Source organism: Perca fluviatilis, chromosome 6, assembly GCF_010015445.1.
Source record: "Perca fluviatilis chromosome 6, GENO_Pfluv_1.0, whole genome shotgun sequence".
NCBI classification, from domain to species: domain Eukaryota; kingdom Metazoa; phylum Chordata; class Actinopteri; order Perciformes; family Percidae; genus Perca; species Perca fluviatilis.
Genome location: NC_053117.1, coordinates 27864364 through 27878675, shown reverse-complemented (window position 1 = coordinate 27878675; position 14312 = coordinate 27864364). Strand labels below are relative to the sequence as shown.

General features: G+C 39.9%; 2 protein-coding genes across 2 annotated transcripts in view; both read right to left on the bottom strand.

The window, feature by feature from the left end:
• Nucleotides 1–2882, bottom strand: part of LOC120560289 (protein FAM214B) — a 48429-nt gene extending 45547 nt beyond the window's left edge. Inside the window, exon 1 of the mRNA XM_039802608.1 lies at nucleotides 2545–2882. The gene's annotated coding sequence lies outside the window, so the exon portion shown is untranslated. The remainder of the gene's footprint in view (nucleotides 1–2544) is intronic.
• An 837-nt stretch (nucleotides 2883–3719) lies between these two features.
• cenatac (centrosomal AT-AC splicing factor) lies at nucleotides 3720–14148 on the bottom strand. The gene is made up of 11 exons (XM_039802054.1): nucleotides 13836–14148; nucleotides 13379–13545; nucleotides 10498–10596; nucleotides 10333–10399; nucleotides 9316–9378; nucleotides 8767–8834; nucleotides 8546–8660; nucleotides 8416–8446; nucleotides 7196–7297; nucleotides 6181–6313; nucleotides 3720–5325 (listed from the first exon to the last, which is right to left on the bottom strand). Exons 1-11 carry the CDS (start codon nucleotides 13950–13952, stop codon nucleotides 5205–5207), a joined length of 1083 nt encoding a protein of 360 aa, XP_039657988.1. The 5' UTR covers nucleotides 13953–14148; the 3' UTR covers nucleotides 3720–5204.
• Nucleotides 14149–14312: the final 164 nt, after the last annotated feature.

The following is a 14312-nucleotide window of genomic DNA, read 5'->3' as shown; positions in this document are numbered from 1 at the left end:
AATTGCTAAATAGCTCTCTATTTAACATGTAATTTAGCTCTTTAAAAGATGCAAATATATTACATATGTATGCACACACACACACAGAGATCAATATAGCCAAGGGAAGTGTTGAGAACTGGATTTAACCTACATAATCATCTGTAATCTCTGACATCAAATCCTGCAGTGACACATTAGAGGACTGACAACAAGCCTTGATCAGCTCAAAGCATTTAATAGCCACCCCCACTTTCAACACACACACACACACACACACACACACACACACACACACACACACACACACACACACACACACACACACACACACACACACACACACACACACACACACACACACACACACACACACACACACACACACAGAAGGTGGACACCCCAGCTTTCAACTCTTTGGGAGGACATGAAACGTACTAATGCTTTTAGGTCTGCAGGAAATACACAATTATGTGCGTTATGTGTGTTAGAAAAAACATGACATCATCACCTCTGCCAGGTGCTTCCAGGTGCAGAACGCTAAAAAGGAAAAACTGCAACCATTAACACTCCATAAGAGGTACAAATGGCATATTCCATTTTGTTTTTAGTTTGGGTGCACGGAGGACCACAGGTTGACTGTGCCCTTAACTTGGAATCCGTAATGTCACAGATTATCAGATGAACCAAATAAACTCTATACTGTTAGTTGAACTACAGGCAAGGTAAGAAGAGCCACTTGCATGCCAATGTTTGACAGAGGCTGTAACATTGTTAGTCTGGGCCTAATCTATTCAGACAGAATAGACTGGCTCTTTCAGTAGTATAAGCCTTAAGTTAGTGTCATGTTGAACGTACTCTTCTAAAATAGCCTAACTAGGTACTGATGGCTCCATATTTTACCATGAGAAAATACATGACTACTCATGACCACACTGCTTACTTGGCTGGACAGTAAGCATATAAGCATACACTAGGTTTTAGTCAGTCATCACTCAGGATTCCTGGCGTTATTGGGTTTTTTTCCATGCTAGTTTTTAAATTGCTCCCTCCCTTCCTTCCTTCCTTCCTTTTCCTTTGATGTGAGATTATTTTCTAAGTTTCTTTGTCTCACCTAAATAGACTGAATTCATTTCTTCTCTTTTATTATTCCCAGTGTGTTTTAGCCTTTAGGAACTTAAGTCAAAGAGTGACAGTACACGGGACAAGCCCAGACCAAGGACCCAGGCCTACGGAACAACATGCACCTCGCCTTCAGGGTTGGTTACACCAAAGATCTGCACATGACGTCACACTCAGCTGAGGACAAAGCCTACTGGTTTCTCCCAGACAGAGGTGGGGGGTGGCTGTGCAGATGGATTTGCTGCAGCAATGTGTGTGTGTGTGTGTGTGTGTGTGTGTGTGTGTAGAAATCTTCTATTTACATACATGTGAGGCGGCTGATATGCACGTGTGCTGTATGGGTGATGTGGAGTCAGTGTGACCTCACACACTTGTGCCTAATGTGTACATGTCAATGTCATCCTGCCCTGCTTGTCAGGACAACGGGAGGCAATGCATTGCAGCTCAGCATAATAACCCTGTAATAACTGACTCTACTCTAAAACTTTATAGATTTTATATTTACTGTAACAAGGCTTTAGTTCCAACATCAATGCTCCATTCACTGCATGATGCAATGCAACTCCCAAATGCAATCCAAGGGAATAATACACCCACAGCACTCAGTGATATCCACTGATCATCATCACTCCACCCGTCATAGTTATAGTCATAATCTCACAGATATATATATATATATATATATAGGAGGGGTCAACCTGCACTAGTATATTGTGTGTGTGTGTGTGTGTGTGTGTGTGTGTGTGTGTGTATATATATATATATATATATATATATATATATATATATATATATATATATATATATATATATATATATATACATATATATATACACACACACACACACACATACACAATATACTAGTGCAGGTTGACCCCTCCTTCCTGCACAGCCCATATTATGCACAATGCCAGGAGAGCATGAGTGTGCAGCTATCTAGCTAACAAAATCAAATATTTAAAACATGCATTATGATTACACACACACACACACACACACTCATGATGGTGATTAATACATTGGGATTTCTATTACTTTGTCCCTAACCACCGCAGACTGTATGCACGTACGTACGCACACACACACACACACACACACACACACACACACACACACACACACACACACACACACACACACACACACACACATAAAGAAAGAAGGCAGACAAAGCAGGGGAACGCCCCCTGCAAGCTACTGTCAGGTCATCGGATGGTTTAGGTTGAATTCCAATCATTCTTTGCTCAGATTATTATTGAGAAAATTATGACTGTGACGACCTGCATGTTCAGAGTGCAAACCTTGAACTGCAAGCATTCAGGAATTACAAAATAGCCAGTACCTTTGTTCAATTTCCATCTATCATTAAAGTTCACACAATGCAGAAGATTCAGAGGTAGCTAGCTAGCCAAATTTCAAGATTTCGGAGCAGTTACTTACCTAACAAAAAGAGGTGGACTCAGGAGGAAAACCACAGCCTGGCAGCTTTAACTGAACGTCCCTGTCGTCTGATAGTTTGGCCTGTTTGTTATCTCTCTGCCGCGTTGTCGCATTCCAGGTAGCTAACGTTGTAGGGCGAAAATCGACTTCGAAGCAAAAAGCCGTTAGCAACCTTAGCTGGATGTCAAATGGGTAAAATGATCGGACAGATTCAGTCTCGTCCTCCCACTCTGCCTTGCCACATAGCTCGGCTGTTGGCTGACTACGTCCCTTCCTCTCCGTGCCTGTCTTTTCTGTGCTCGCAGCTGTTTTCGTTGTTTCAACCTTTTGCCTGAAATCCCTCCTCTGTCCCTTTAAGCGACGTTTCCGGGGTTCGCAAGGAGGTGGGGCTTCACGGCCAGCTGAGCCCCTGTCATTTAAGCGATTGGCCGCTTCTATTCCTTTTAACAAATCAGCACTCAGGGATTACGCCCTCTTAGAAACATGCAGATTTATTCACAACTCCCACTCCGTGATTGGACTATGGATTATTTTAAGAAACGCCCAGTACACGTGCTTTTTCTCCCCTCCCATTCTTTAATGCAAACTATGGTTGTGCTGGAGCTCTGCAAGCTCGTCTCATTATTTAACAGAAACCTACAGCAAATCATCATCTGATAGCTGAAAGCAAAAACGTAATAGTTATACAACACTGATATCAACATGTAGTCAAAATAATTTACGGTTTATGGCAACATTTAAATTCGTAGTCAAATGTTCAAGGCAACCCCATTTTCTTCAGTTTGTAGTGAATCAGCCATAGCCATGTTGTCACTCAGCTAAGAATAGATCAGCTACACGTTTTATTCCCATATTGCATTGCAGCTGCACTGAGCTCCACGCCTATCTACCCAGTACACACTGGGGCCTGATTATACCTTGTCATGGAGAGGAGGAGGCCTGTACAGATAAAAAGAAGGCCGACTGTGAACTCAGGGAGTGGAACAAAGGATGTTGTAAGGCTCTTGGCCCTTCATCCATCTCTATGCTGATGCTCCCCTTTGTCTGAATTACTGAATATTTCACACAGTAATGGTCATTGCAAAATCACCTCTCTGTATTTGTTCTTATCCTAGATGCAGCATTATGTATTGCAGGAAAATAGAACCAAATCATTATACCTACCACAAAACCAGTTATCAAGTGATATATCATTTTATGCACCACACAATTCTGAAATATCAAAACAATCACTTATCATGGATGTACTTAAGAGAGCAGCAGTAGACAAAAAGTTGGATTTTAAGGCTTTTAGGGCCCCAGCCCTATATGTGCAAAATATGCCTATTCAAGTGGCACATCAAGTTTTCATTCACCTCTACAAGTTATGCTCAAGTGCACAACAGCTGTCACTTGTGACTGACTATTGGTAATGTCCTCCCACCTGGTGTCCATTAGTTTGAGACGTCCCGTTACCAGTATACTTTTAAGTCGTTACCCAACCATGTTTAATTCAGCTTCTGAAAAAAACAAACACTAAAAGCTTTACTTTTAGAACCTAAATTCCTTCTTTCTATAATAAAGGATAAGAAAACAGGTGGATCATTCTCGTTTTAGAGAGCAATAAATTTAAAAGGTTGATTTGATTGAAACAAAAGATATAGGATACACTTTTTTTCCAATACTTCCAATATTATCACATCTGATTTCAAAACGAAAAACATTTGCATAGGTAGCCTTTAAGCCTTTTCCAGTAATTCATCACGTAACATGATCTGAAAAGGGAAATGAAAGCTCATTTGGTTGTACAGGTTCACTGCAAAAAAAAAAAAAAGAGATGATCTTAGAAACACTGACAACTGCTGCTTTCATTCGTGTATTGCCATTAAAGGTTGCTTGCAAAATATATAAAATGGTCAGAATTTTAGACAGAGACAAATCACTTAGCTCTAATAAAAACATAAAATCTTCTCAATCACACAGCAGGGGCTTTTGTTCGTTACATGGCTGGCGCCCCCTGCTGTTTACTTCCCAGAGCAGTTGTCATGCTGTCCTCTCAAAGAGCTGTAGTCTAACCAGTATCTTGAAAAAAAACAAAAAACGTAATAAAGGCTTTTCTCTTGGTTGCCTTTGATTGAAGCCACTGATTTCAGCTGATTAAATGGAGCAGGTCAGTGACCAACTGAGTGGCAGCACCAATTTGGTTTAAATCTTTGAGTGTGCAGCAGGGTGTTATTAAGTAAGTGTACACAATTAAATTGATAAAAAAAAAAAATTTGAAATAGTATTGTAATGTTGGACCATACAGTTTTTATACAAAACACAATAATCAAAGGTAACTTTCTAACAGTAATCCAAGAGGCACTGCCTTATATACTAAGTTAATGTCTATACTGCAAACTTTACAAACTGTTATAATTTCACACACACACACACACACACACACACACACACACACACACACACACACACACACACACACACACACACACACACACACACACACACACACACACACACACACACACACACACACACACACACACACACACACACACACACACACTAGGGTGTCTAGTCAGCCCAAGCATAACTACTCAGAAATATAGTATAAAGTCATTCACATCCTGCAAACTATATACATCCCTTCACTCATAACTTCTCACACACCATACTCCGTTTTAAGTGTTGTCAGAATTTGTCAGCTGTACAGTTGTTTTTGCTTTCTTTGACCCGTCTGCACCGTGCTCCCTCTTCCTCTTCTGTCTGTTGGTCTGCCCTTCCTCTTGTCTGAATTGGTGCCTGTCAAAAAAGAAGTCACATTCGCATTCAGAGACCAATAAAGTTAATCTACTGAGCTGATAATGAAATATGATGTGCCTTTTTAATGTTTGGTCAGAGACAACATATAAAACTCTACCTCATATACTAATGACATATGATCAAATGCATTTAATGAAAAGTGGTTTATTATTTAAATCTTGGCAGCTTTCATTAGCAACTCTTAAAATACTCTTAAAATACCAAAACAAAATGCCAATTATCACGCTGCTTCCATGATGACCAGTAATAAAATCACATTAGTATGGAAGTCACCTCTAGCCATTAAAATAAAGGTAGGATGTTTTCGATTGGTTGTCAGGTATTTCTAAATCGGCAGGTGACTGTCATGCACAGATCATTTTGCTTTCAAAAGGTCTCAGTTAGCTGGAATATAACTCAAGGCCATCAGCCAACAGCGCCTTGTAGATAAAAAGTAGTAGTTTTTATATAAACATATTACTCAGAGAATGCAGCTTGCAGCTATATGAATGAATAATGTGGTGTTGCATATGTATTTAAATATTTCCAGTTATAAAGTAGAAAAACTGGAGTGTCACTTAAAAAGGCAAAACCATTCCAAAAAAAGAAATCATTGGAATGAACTATCATATCCCATGCTGCTGCAATATGTTTCTATGCACACTTATGCTAGTTACCAGACAAAGATATTTTACATTCTGAGAATTCCAGGTTTTCTCATCTCAGCACGTACACAAACACAGGATATCAAACCATAATTTAAGTGTGTATAATGCATAGGATGGAGTGAGAAGAGTCTTGGGTGTAGTAACTGCATATTGGTCTCAGGTGTAGTGAAGAGTGTTGGGATTTTACCTGGACTGCCAGCGTCGGCCACTGTTCCACACTCTTCCAAAGGAGGGAAGCCAGTTGGCGTCTGTATGTGAGCTGTGATCAAAGTTGGCGCCCACTCTGTTCGGTGGAAGCTTCCTCAGCTTCTCTTGCTCCTCTGGCAAAAGACATATGGAGGCCATTTCAATTATACTCCAAAATTTGTGAGATTGTTATTAGATTTTTCCTTAAGTGTACATGGATATAACCTCTGTATCGATTAGGGCTGCACGATTCAGAAAATGTCACGATTTGATATCGATTTTTAGACTCAAGATTCGATTCAAAATCGATTTTCAATTCCAAAAAACGATTCACAGTTGGACACTGGAAATCTGGCAATTAGATGTTATAGTAATGAAATTTATCGACATCAAAAAATGTGAGCTAAAACTGGACTTTTGACCTCTATTTGGAAGTTACTGTACTCTATACTGTCTTTGTATTGTCTGCAAAAAGTGAGAAGTCACGCCAAGGCAAAAGGCAGTAACTTTATATTATAATAATAATATAATATTTGGTTGCTGATCACCATTTACAAAATCATTATAGTAACACCTGTATAAAATCTAATGTATGACAGTTAACGGGCTACACCGTAATAACAACAGGCCAACACGCAGTAACTTCATATTGACGCACGGCTAAACACCTTAATAATACCTTAACTCAATTTGAGCGGTGTAAAACAAAGTGAAAGAGTGGTAACTGGTGTTACGGTGTTCTGCCTTGCTTTTGGAAGTTAACAGAATTGACTCCAGTCCTCAAGCACATGAAGACATAAAAATAGCAGAAAACAAGACATATAAATCACAGCACCAAGTGATGTGACAGCAATAAAAAAACATATATTGCTCTTGGAAATTATCATAAATGCTGGAACATTTCTTTAAGAAAACAAACTGCTCAACTGACAACAAATGTACATAACGCACAACTTAATAATAAAAAAAAATAAAAAATAAAATAAAAATAAAAAGTGTGTGTGTGTGATTCCTACTCTGTTTGAGGAACTCTTGGAGCGATGGGCCGATCTCCAGATGAGCTGCAGTTCCAGAGGTCCCCTCCAGAGGATCGGCCTGGAGCCAAGGAGGGACGGCACCTAGGACACACAGAGAGGCTAAAAGCTTATTCAAATCCCACGCGTGAGGTGAAGAGGTGAACTGAGCTCATATTAGAGACACTGGGTTTGTGCACAAGCTTTAAGAAGCATTGAAACACAAAATGAGTAAATGTTTTTATTAAGTTAAAGGAAACCAATGTGCGTCCCTTAATACACATGCAAAAATTAAAACAGAGTTGAATTTAGCAAAGTAAGGATTTCTTTAGACATGGCTACAATTTAACTCAAACATAAAATTTCACTAGCTCTCTCGTACATTTCATTTGTACAGAGAGTCTGGCCACTCTCCACTGACAAGCGTTAACCTCCTTGTAAGGCGGGTACTCTGTTGAAGTTTAAAACTATTGGATCTGCCATAACCAATCGCTAACGTTTGGTCGTGACGTCAGCTTAGCATCGCAAGCGTTCGCCTTAGCTAACTCCTTTACCACTAACGGAGCGAGCTGGAAAATCTAACTTTTCCTGAACCCCGTGGGGAGGAGGGCCACAACATCAGGGCCACCAACACAACTCAGCAAAGTTTCTTCTTGCTCTGGCTTTAAATTCTGGATATTCGGCAGCGTTGCCACAACGGACCGAATGGCTGCGCTCGCATCTTTCTCCACCACCATTGCGGAACTACATTTTTTATTTTTTTGCCCATTACGGAACTACAACTCTCACTCAAACTAGCGCACAACATCAACGTCGTCGTTCTCAGCCACTCCCTCTGTTCGCTGATTGGACCGGTTGAGATTTGGCTGGAGAAAACCCAACGTAAACCCAGATGGACTGAAGGAAAATGAAAATTGAGCTGAAGTACATAGGAGGGCGGAGCCAGGCTAAAATTTCACCCCACTTCACCTGAAATCATCGCACACATCACACAGCTAAGGCCATGTATGAGGCAATTGATGAAACCATTAGCAACACTGAGAACATAAATTACACCAGGATCAAAACTTGATGTGCATTTCTTTTCTTGTCTACACTGTACAAATATTTATTTATAAAGGGAATCTACTACTCCCTTATTATTTATCAAATTATTATTATTATTATATTTCCAATGTACTCTTGGTATTTCTTTACCATTACATGACATTATTTTACTGTACCTGTATGAACATTTCCACTGTTTGATGAATCCTGTAACAGAAAAAAAACAAGTGATCAAATGAGGGCATTGCGAAACAACATAAAAACAGTCAACTTAAAACACTTTTGTTAATAGAGCAGTCCATCTACCTGATAGCCAATGAAAGTCAGGCCTTGTCCTGTTGCAGCTCGCGGTGCTTGGACCATTGACTCGACAAAGCTGCTCCCCGCCTGCTGCTCTGATCCTTGAGATGCAAATTGAGAGCTGTTCCCCAGACATAGAGAAGAGCCCAAAAAAACAAAAGTATGTTCAAGTGCTGTTGTTTACAACGCAAAAAAGGATCAAATGTTGTAGGTAGACACAGTGTTACCTGACAGCATCCTCAGCAGACACGTCTGTGCCGTTGGGTCCGTTGAACGACTCCGGCTCTGCTTCACGCTGACATTGATTCAGGAAAAGCCAACAGTGGTTCATAGAGGAAGTCTGAGCACTACTCAGGCTTCAGCTCACGTTTTGATTATCACAATCCCCACACACTGCTTTTCCCCAAGTGCTAACATAAACATCTCTCGAATTGCGGCTTTGTTTTTCACTTATAACTTCAATCCATTTTACCCATCTCGGTTTGGAACTAAAAGCTTTATTTAAATTTTTGACTATAACCCTGAAAAGGAAAATTACTCTCACTCTAAAACCACCCGAGCCCCCAAGTACAAGATTTCACCAGCCACAATATTTAGAGGTAAACGGGATCTCCAGAGGATCATTTGTTACCTCCTGTGGCAGTTACAATCATTTAGTTGGAGAATGGTGGCATTTCCCATCTCACATGCAACTCAAAATCATATCACTGTACAGGTAGAAACAACAGGCAAGGCCACAGTGATGGATACTGCCACTGCATCCTTGGAAAACAAACCTCTAAAAGAGACTGAAGGACCTCTTGACGATGCTTCTCCTGCGCCCGGATGTGATCAGCTTGCTGCAGTCATATAAATAAAAAAACAAGAAGAAAAAAACAGATTACTATGAGCGATGATACCCACGCAATATTTGCTCTGTGGTGCCACCGTTCTGAATTCTAACCGCCCGGCTTTGGCAGCTGCCGCTACATATACCCATGTGCCCCGATGATGCATCCCAGGGATGTCAAACTCAACTTCACTAAGACCTACACTGGAAAATTAGAATCACATAAAGGGCCAGACATGTATAGTTTATTGACATTTTATTTAATCGAAAAAGTCAAATATCTTTGACTGGTTTATTGCATGTCTCATATAGTCTTTTCACTTACAGATGGTCGACATAAAGCCCTAAAACAGTGAGCAAAAAAGTTCCTTAGCCCTCATAGAATTTAGCAAAACAAGCAAAACAAAGATGACATTTTTCATCTCTGGTTCTGTGGGAAAGTCTGAGTCTCAAAGTCAGAAATCTGCCAAATTCTGCTTTGAGGGCCATGAATTGCAGTTTGAAAACAAAGTTTCCTGCTTTTTGGTTTGGCACACAACTAGACGGGCCAAAATTTATTGTAAACCTAAATTGATGTGCGTGAGGGATAAAAATTTGCAAGGGGCCGGATTCGGCCCATGGGCCTCGAGTTTGACACATGCGATGTATCCTAATGACTTAATGACGTTAATCCTCTGACTTTTCCTCTGGCAAGATAGATTACCATAAAATCTGAAACACACAATCATGTCCCTCTCAGGATGAAATGTAATCATCAGGTCAAAATATCAAATTGTCTAATAATTCAGTTTATGACCAAAACTAATGACATCAGCCCTTCAGATGGTGACTTCCTTAACATCAGGATGTTAGCATTGTCTGTGGGAGCATGTTGTGGGAGCCCCTAGCATGGCTGTAGACTCTTAGTGTTGTTAAGGTGTTATCAAAGTTAATGTGAAGTTCATTTAGAGTGATTTTGCATTACCTGTGTTATGAATTCATCCTCCTTCTCCACAAATGATTCCAATGCTTTTTCCACCTCAGCTTTAAATCTAAAAAAAAAAAAAAAGTAATAAAAGAGGCCTTGGTGAGAATCTTTTACTCTCCAAACAAACTTACATAATATATACTTTTGGCTCACCAGGCCTACCTTTCAGTTTCCTCCTCTGTGATGATGACCTTGTCTCTAAACTTGGGGTCGGCCTTATTGTCCCACCAGAACTTGTGAGTATTCTTCCTGTGTTCGGAGCTGAAACCAGACCCATTTTAAAAATGTCAAAACAAAAGCAGTTAATCACAGCAATTCAAAAGGGACAACGTCATAGGTATGAGAACTTTGTCAAGCCCACAGAGGTTTGACAAAAGCATGAGCACAAAATGTGCAAGTCAAGATGACAAAAACAACCTTCTGAAGTTTTCTTTTCTAATGCAGAACACACAACACAGATGATATCCCAAAACTATTTCATCTAGTTACATTGCTTGCTTATAACAAGGGTGCATTTAGGGTGTTTTTAATAACATTTAATGATAAGGACCAATTGATTATGTTTGCATTAATGAAAACTGTATGTCTCAAGTCATACCTGTTTTACAAATATGGCAGCCAATAAAAAATTTGGTAAATGTCTTGTTGAGTTTTCACCTTGGTTTACAGTACTTTTTCATTAGCTTAATGAAGCACTAAGCAAAACATATTGCATATGCGAATATTAATCAAAAGATCTTTGATTATATACTTTTATAGGATACAACTTACAAAACACTTGACTTGTATAAAGACCTTTAATTTTATTTTATTGTTATTCTTCATCATTGGCGCTTTTTATACAGTATTTATACATCTATATACTTACTTTTTTACATAGTTGTGTACATAATAGTCCTCTTTATCCTTGTTTTGTCCAGCTTTGTTGTTGTTTTTAGCCTATGCGTCTATTTTAGAGTAAGTTCATTGAGAGCAATGCAAAAAACAGAGTCAAATTCCTCGTATATGTACACATACAGTGCCTTGCGAAAGTATTCGGCCCCCTTGAACTTTTCGACCTTTTGCCACATTTCAGGCCTCAAACATAAAGATATAAAACTGTAATTTTTTTGTGAAGAATCAACAACAAGTGGGACACAATCATGAAGTGGAACGAAATTTATTGGATATTTCAAACCTTTTAAACAAATAAAAAACTGAAATATTGGGCGTGCAAAATTATTCAGCCCCCTTAAGTTAATACTTTGTAGCGCCACCTTTTGCTGCGATTACAGCTGTAAGTGGCTTGGGGTATGTCTCTATCAGTTTTGCACATCGAGAGACTGACATTTTTGCCCATTCCTCCTTGCAAAACAGCTCGAGCTCAGTGAGGTTGGATGGAGAGCGTTTGTGAACAGCAGTTTTCAGTTCTTTCCACAGATTCTCGATTGGATTCAGGTCTGGACTTTGACTTGGCCATTCTAACACCTGGATATGTTTATTTGTGAACCATTCCATTGTAGATTTTGCTTTATGTTTTGGATCATTGTCTTGTTGGAAGACAAATCTCCGTCCCAGTCTCAGGTCTTTTGCAGACTCCATCAGGTTTTCTTCCAGAATGGTCCTGTATTTGGCTCCATCCATCTTCCCATCAATTTTAACCATCTTCCCTGTCCCTGCTGAAGAAAAGCAGGCCCAAACCATGATGCTGCCACCACCATGTTTGACAGTGGGGATGGTGTGTTCAGGGTGATGAGCTGTGTTGCTTTTACGCCAAACAAAACGTTTTGCATTGTTGCCAAAAAGTTCGATTTTGGTTTCATCTGACCACAGCACCTTCTTCCACATGTTTGGTGTGTCTCCCAGGTGGCTTTTGGCAAACTTTAAACGACACTTTTTATGGATATCTTTAAGAAATGGCTTTCTTCTTGCCACTCTTCCATAAAGGCCAGATTTGTGCAGTATACGACGGATTGTTGTCCTATGGACAGAGTCTCCCACCTCAGCTGTAGATCTCTGCAGTTCATCCAGAGTGATCATGGGCCTCTTGGCTGCATCTCTGATCAGTCTTCTCATTGTATGAGCTGAAAGTTTAGAGGGACGGCCGGGTCTTCGTAGATTTGTAGTGGTCTGATACTCCTTCCATTTCAATATTATCGCTTGCACAGTGCTCCTTGGGATGTTTAAAGCTTGGGAAATCTTTTTGTATCCAAATCCGGCTTTAAACTTCTCCACAACAGTATCTCGGACCTGCCTGGTGTGTTCCTTGTTCTTCATGATGCTCTCTGCGCTTTACACGGACCTCTGAGACTATCACAGAGCAGGTGCATTTATACGGAGACTTGATTACACACAGCTGGATTCTATTTATCATCATTAGTCATTTAGGTCAACATTGGATCATTCAGAGATCCTCACTGAACTTCTGGAGGAGTTTGCTGCACTGAAAGTAAAGGGGCTGAATAATTTTGCACGCCCACTTTTTCAGTTTTTTATTTGTTAAAAAAGTTTGAAATAGCCAATGAATTTCGTTCCACTTCATAATTGGGACCCACTTGTTGTTGATTCTTCACAAAAAATTACAGTTTTATATCTTTATGTTTGAGGCCTGAAATGTGGCAAAAGGTCGAAACGTTCAAGGGGGCCGAATACTTTCGCAAGGCACTGTAACTGGTTATTTTGATACTGTCTGCAGTCACTACGTCAAACACAAGTTGGGGGTTCAAGTCCCCGTATGGGCCAAATATGGAGTGTGGAGTGGCAGCTGGAGAGGTGCGCCTCCTGGGCACTGCAGATGTGCCCTTGCGCAAGGCAGGGAACCCCCAAACTGCTGAAATGTGTGTGCTGTGAGGGATTTGCAAACGATACATTTCAACTGCCAATTACGTTGTGGATTGTGTGGTTTTACAAATACTTAAAGCAATTTTAAGTTTAGTTTGCCGGATACTGTTTAAACCCTAGGGTGCTCTGTGTCGAGCATCCTGTGGTTCTACTGGGTGGGTGTGAAGCAGGGCGTCAGTGAAAACAAAACAAGTTAAATAAAAGTGAATCAAACAAAACTTACGTGGCCATGTGTTCCAACAAGCCTCCGTACAGCACAGTCATGTTGCCGTCTGTAACATTTCTTTCAATTTCAAGCCCACAGCAGTAGCACCAGAATGTCTGCTTGTGCTGGGTGTAATCAAACTTTTCTACTTGGGGTTTTTTAAGTGTTCGGCGAGCTTCTTTCACCTAGAGGACAGTGGATAAAACAAACACAGGGACACACAAGTTACACTAATTAAAACTGATGATACCTTAAAACGTGTTGTTAAATAGCACACGCTATTAATCATAACAAAGCGCTGAAATCAGTGACATTGACACAATATAAACATTCTGATTGTGACGACGGTTCGCAGCTAACGTTAGCATCCGGGCTAACGTTAGTAAGTCAAATTCAGCAAGGTGGAAGAAAATCTTAGCAAAAATACTCAACATATTATACATCAGTAAGAATCAATTGACATTAACCTACGTACCTTTTCTAAAAATTTAAGGAGAACCACTCTAAGTCTGCTTTGGTGATTTTTTCCGAAGATGTGTCCCTTTCCAGTGAACGTTGTTTGCCTACATATAGCACAGTAATATGCACCCATTTAGACAGTGTGTAAAACACTAAAATATGCTAAAGCTGAATTGACGCAAGCTCTGAGCTAAAACCAATCATTTATTTTCATTATTTTCTTTTCTAATCCATCTACACCGGCAAAACACAATACGCTAAATATCTAGCTACTACTGGAAGCAATGCCGTCTTGTTATGCTTCCCCCCCGGAAGCTGTTGTAAAACTGTTCCGACCATAGATCTATGGTTCCGACTCTCATGCCAATAGATCAAGTGTTGCTTTTTTTTTTTTCTTTTTTTTTTTTAAATAATATATATTAGGTTAGTGGTGAACAGTCTGGACCAAGAGGAGCCAGAGACAGAATAAAGAGGAACAGAAGGAACTCTGCAC

Bases quoted from the DNA above. Each gene is read 5' to 3' on its own strand.
- cenatac (XM_039802054.1), bottom strand. From the start codon at position 13,952: ATGGGTGCATATTACTGTGCTATATGTAGGCAAACAACGTTCACTGGA. The intron at 8,661-8,766 runs GTAACACTGTGT...TCTGGGGAACAG, and splicing joins TCTGCTGAGGATGCTGTCAG to CTCTCAATTTGCATCTCAAG. The intron at 8,447-8,545 runs GTAGATGGACTG...TTTCTGTTACAG, and splicing joins TGACTTTCATTGGCTATCAG to GATTCATCAAACAGTGGAAA.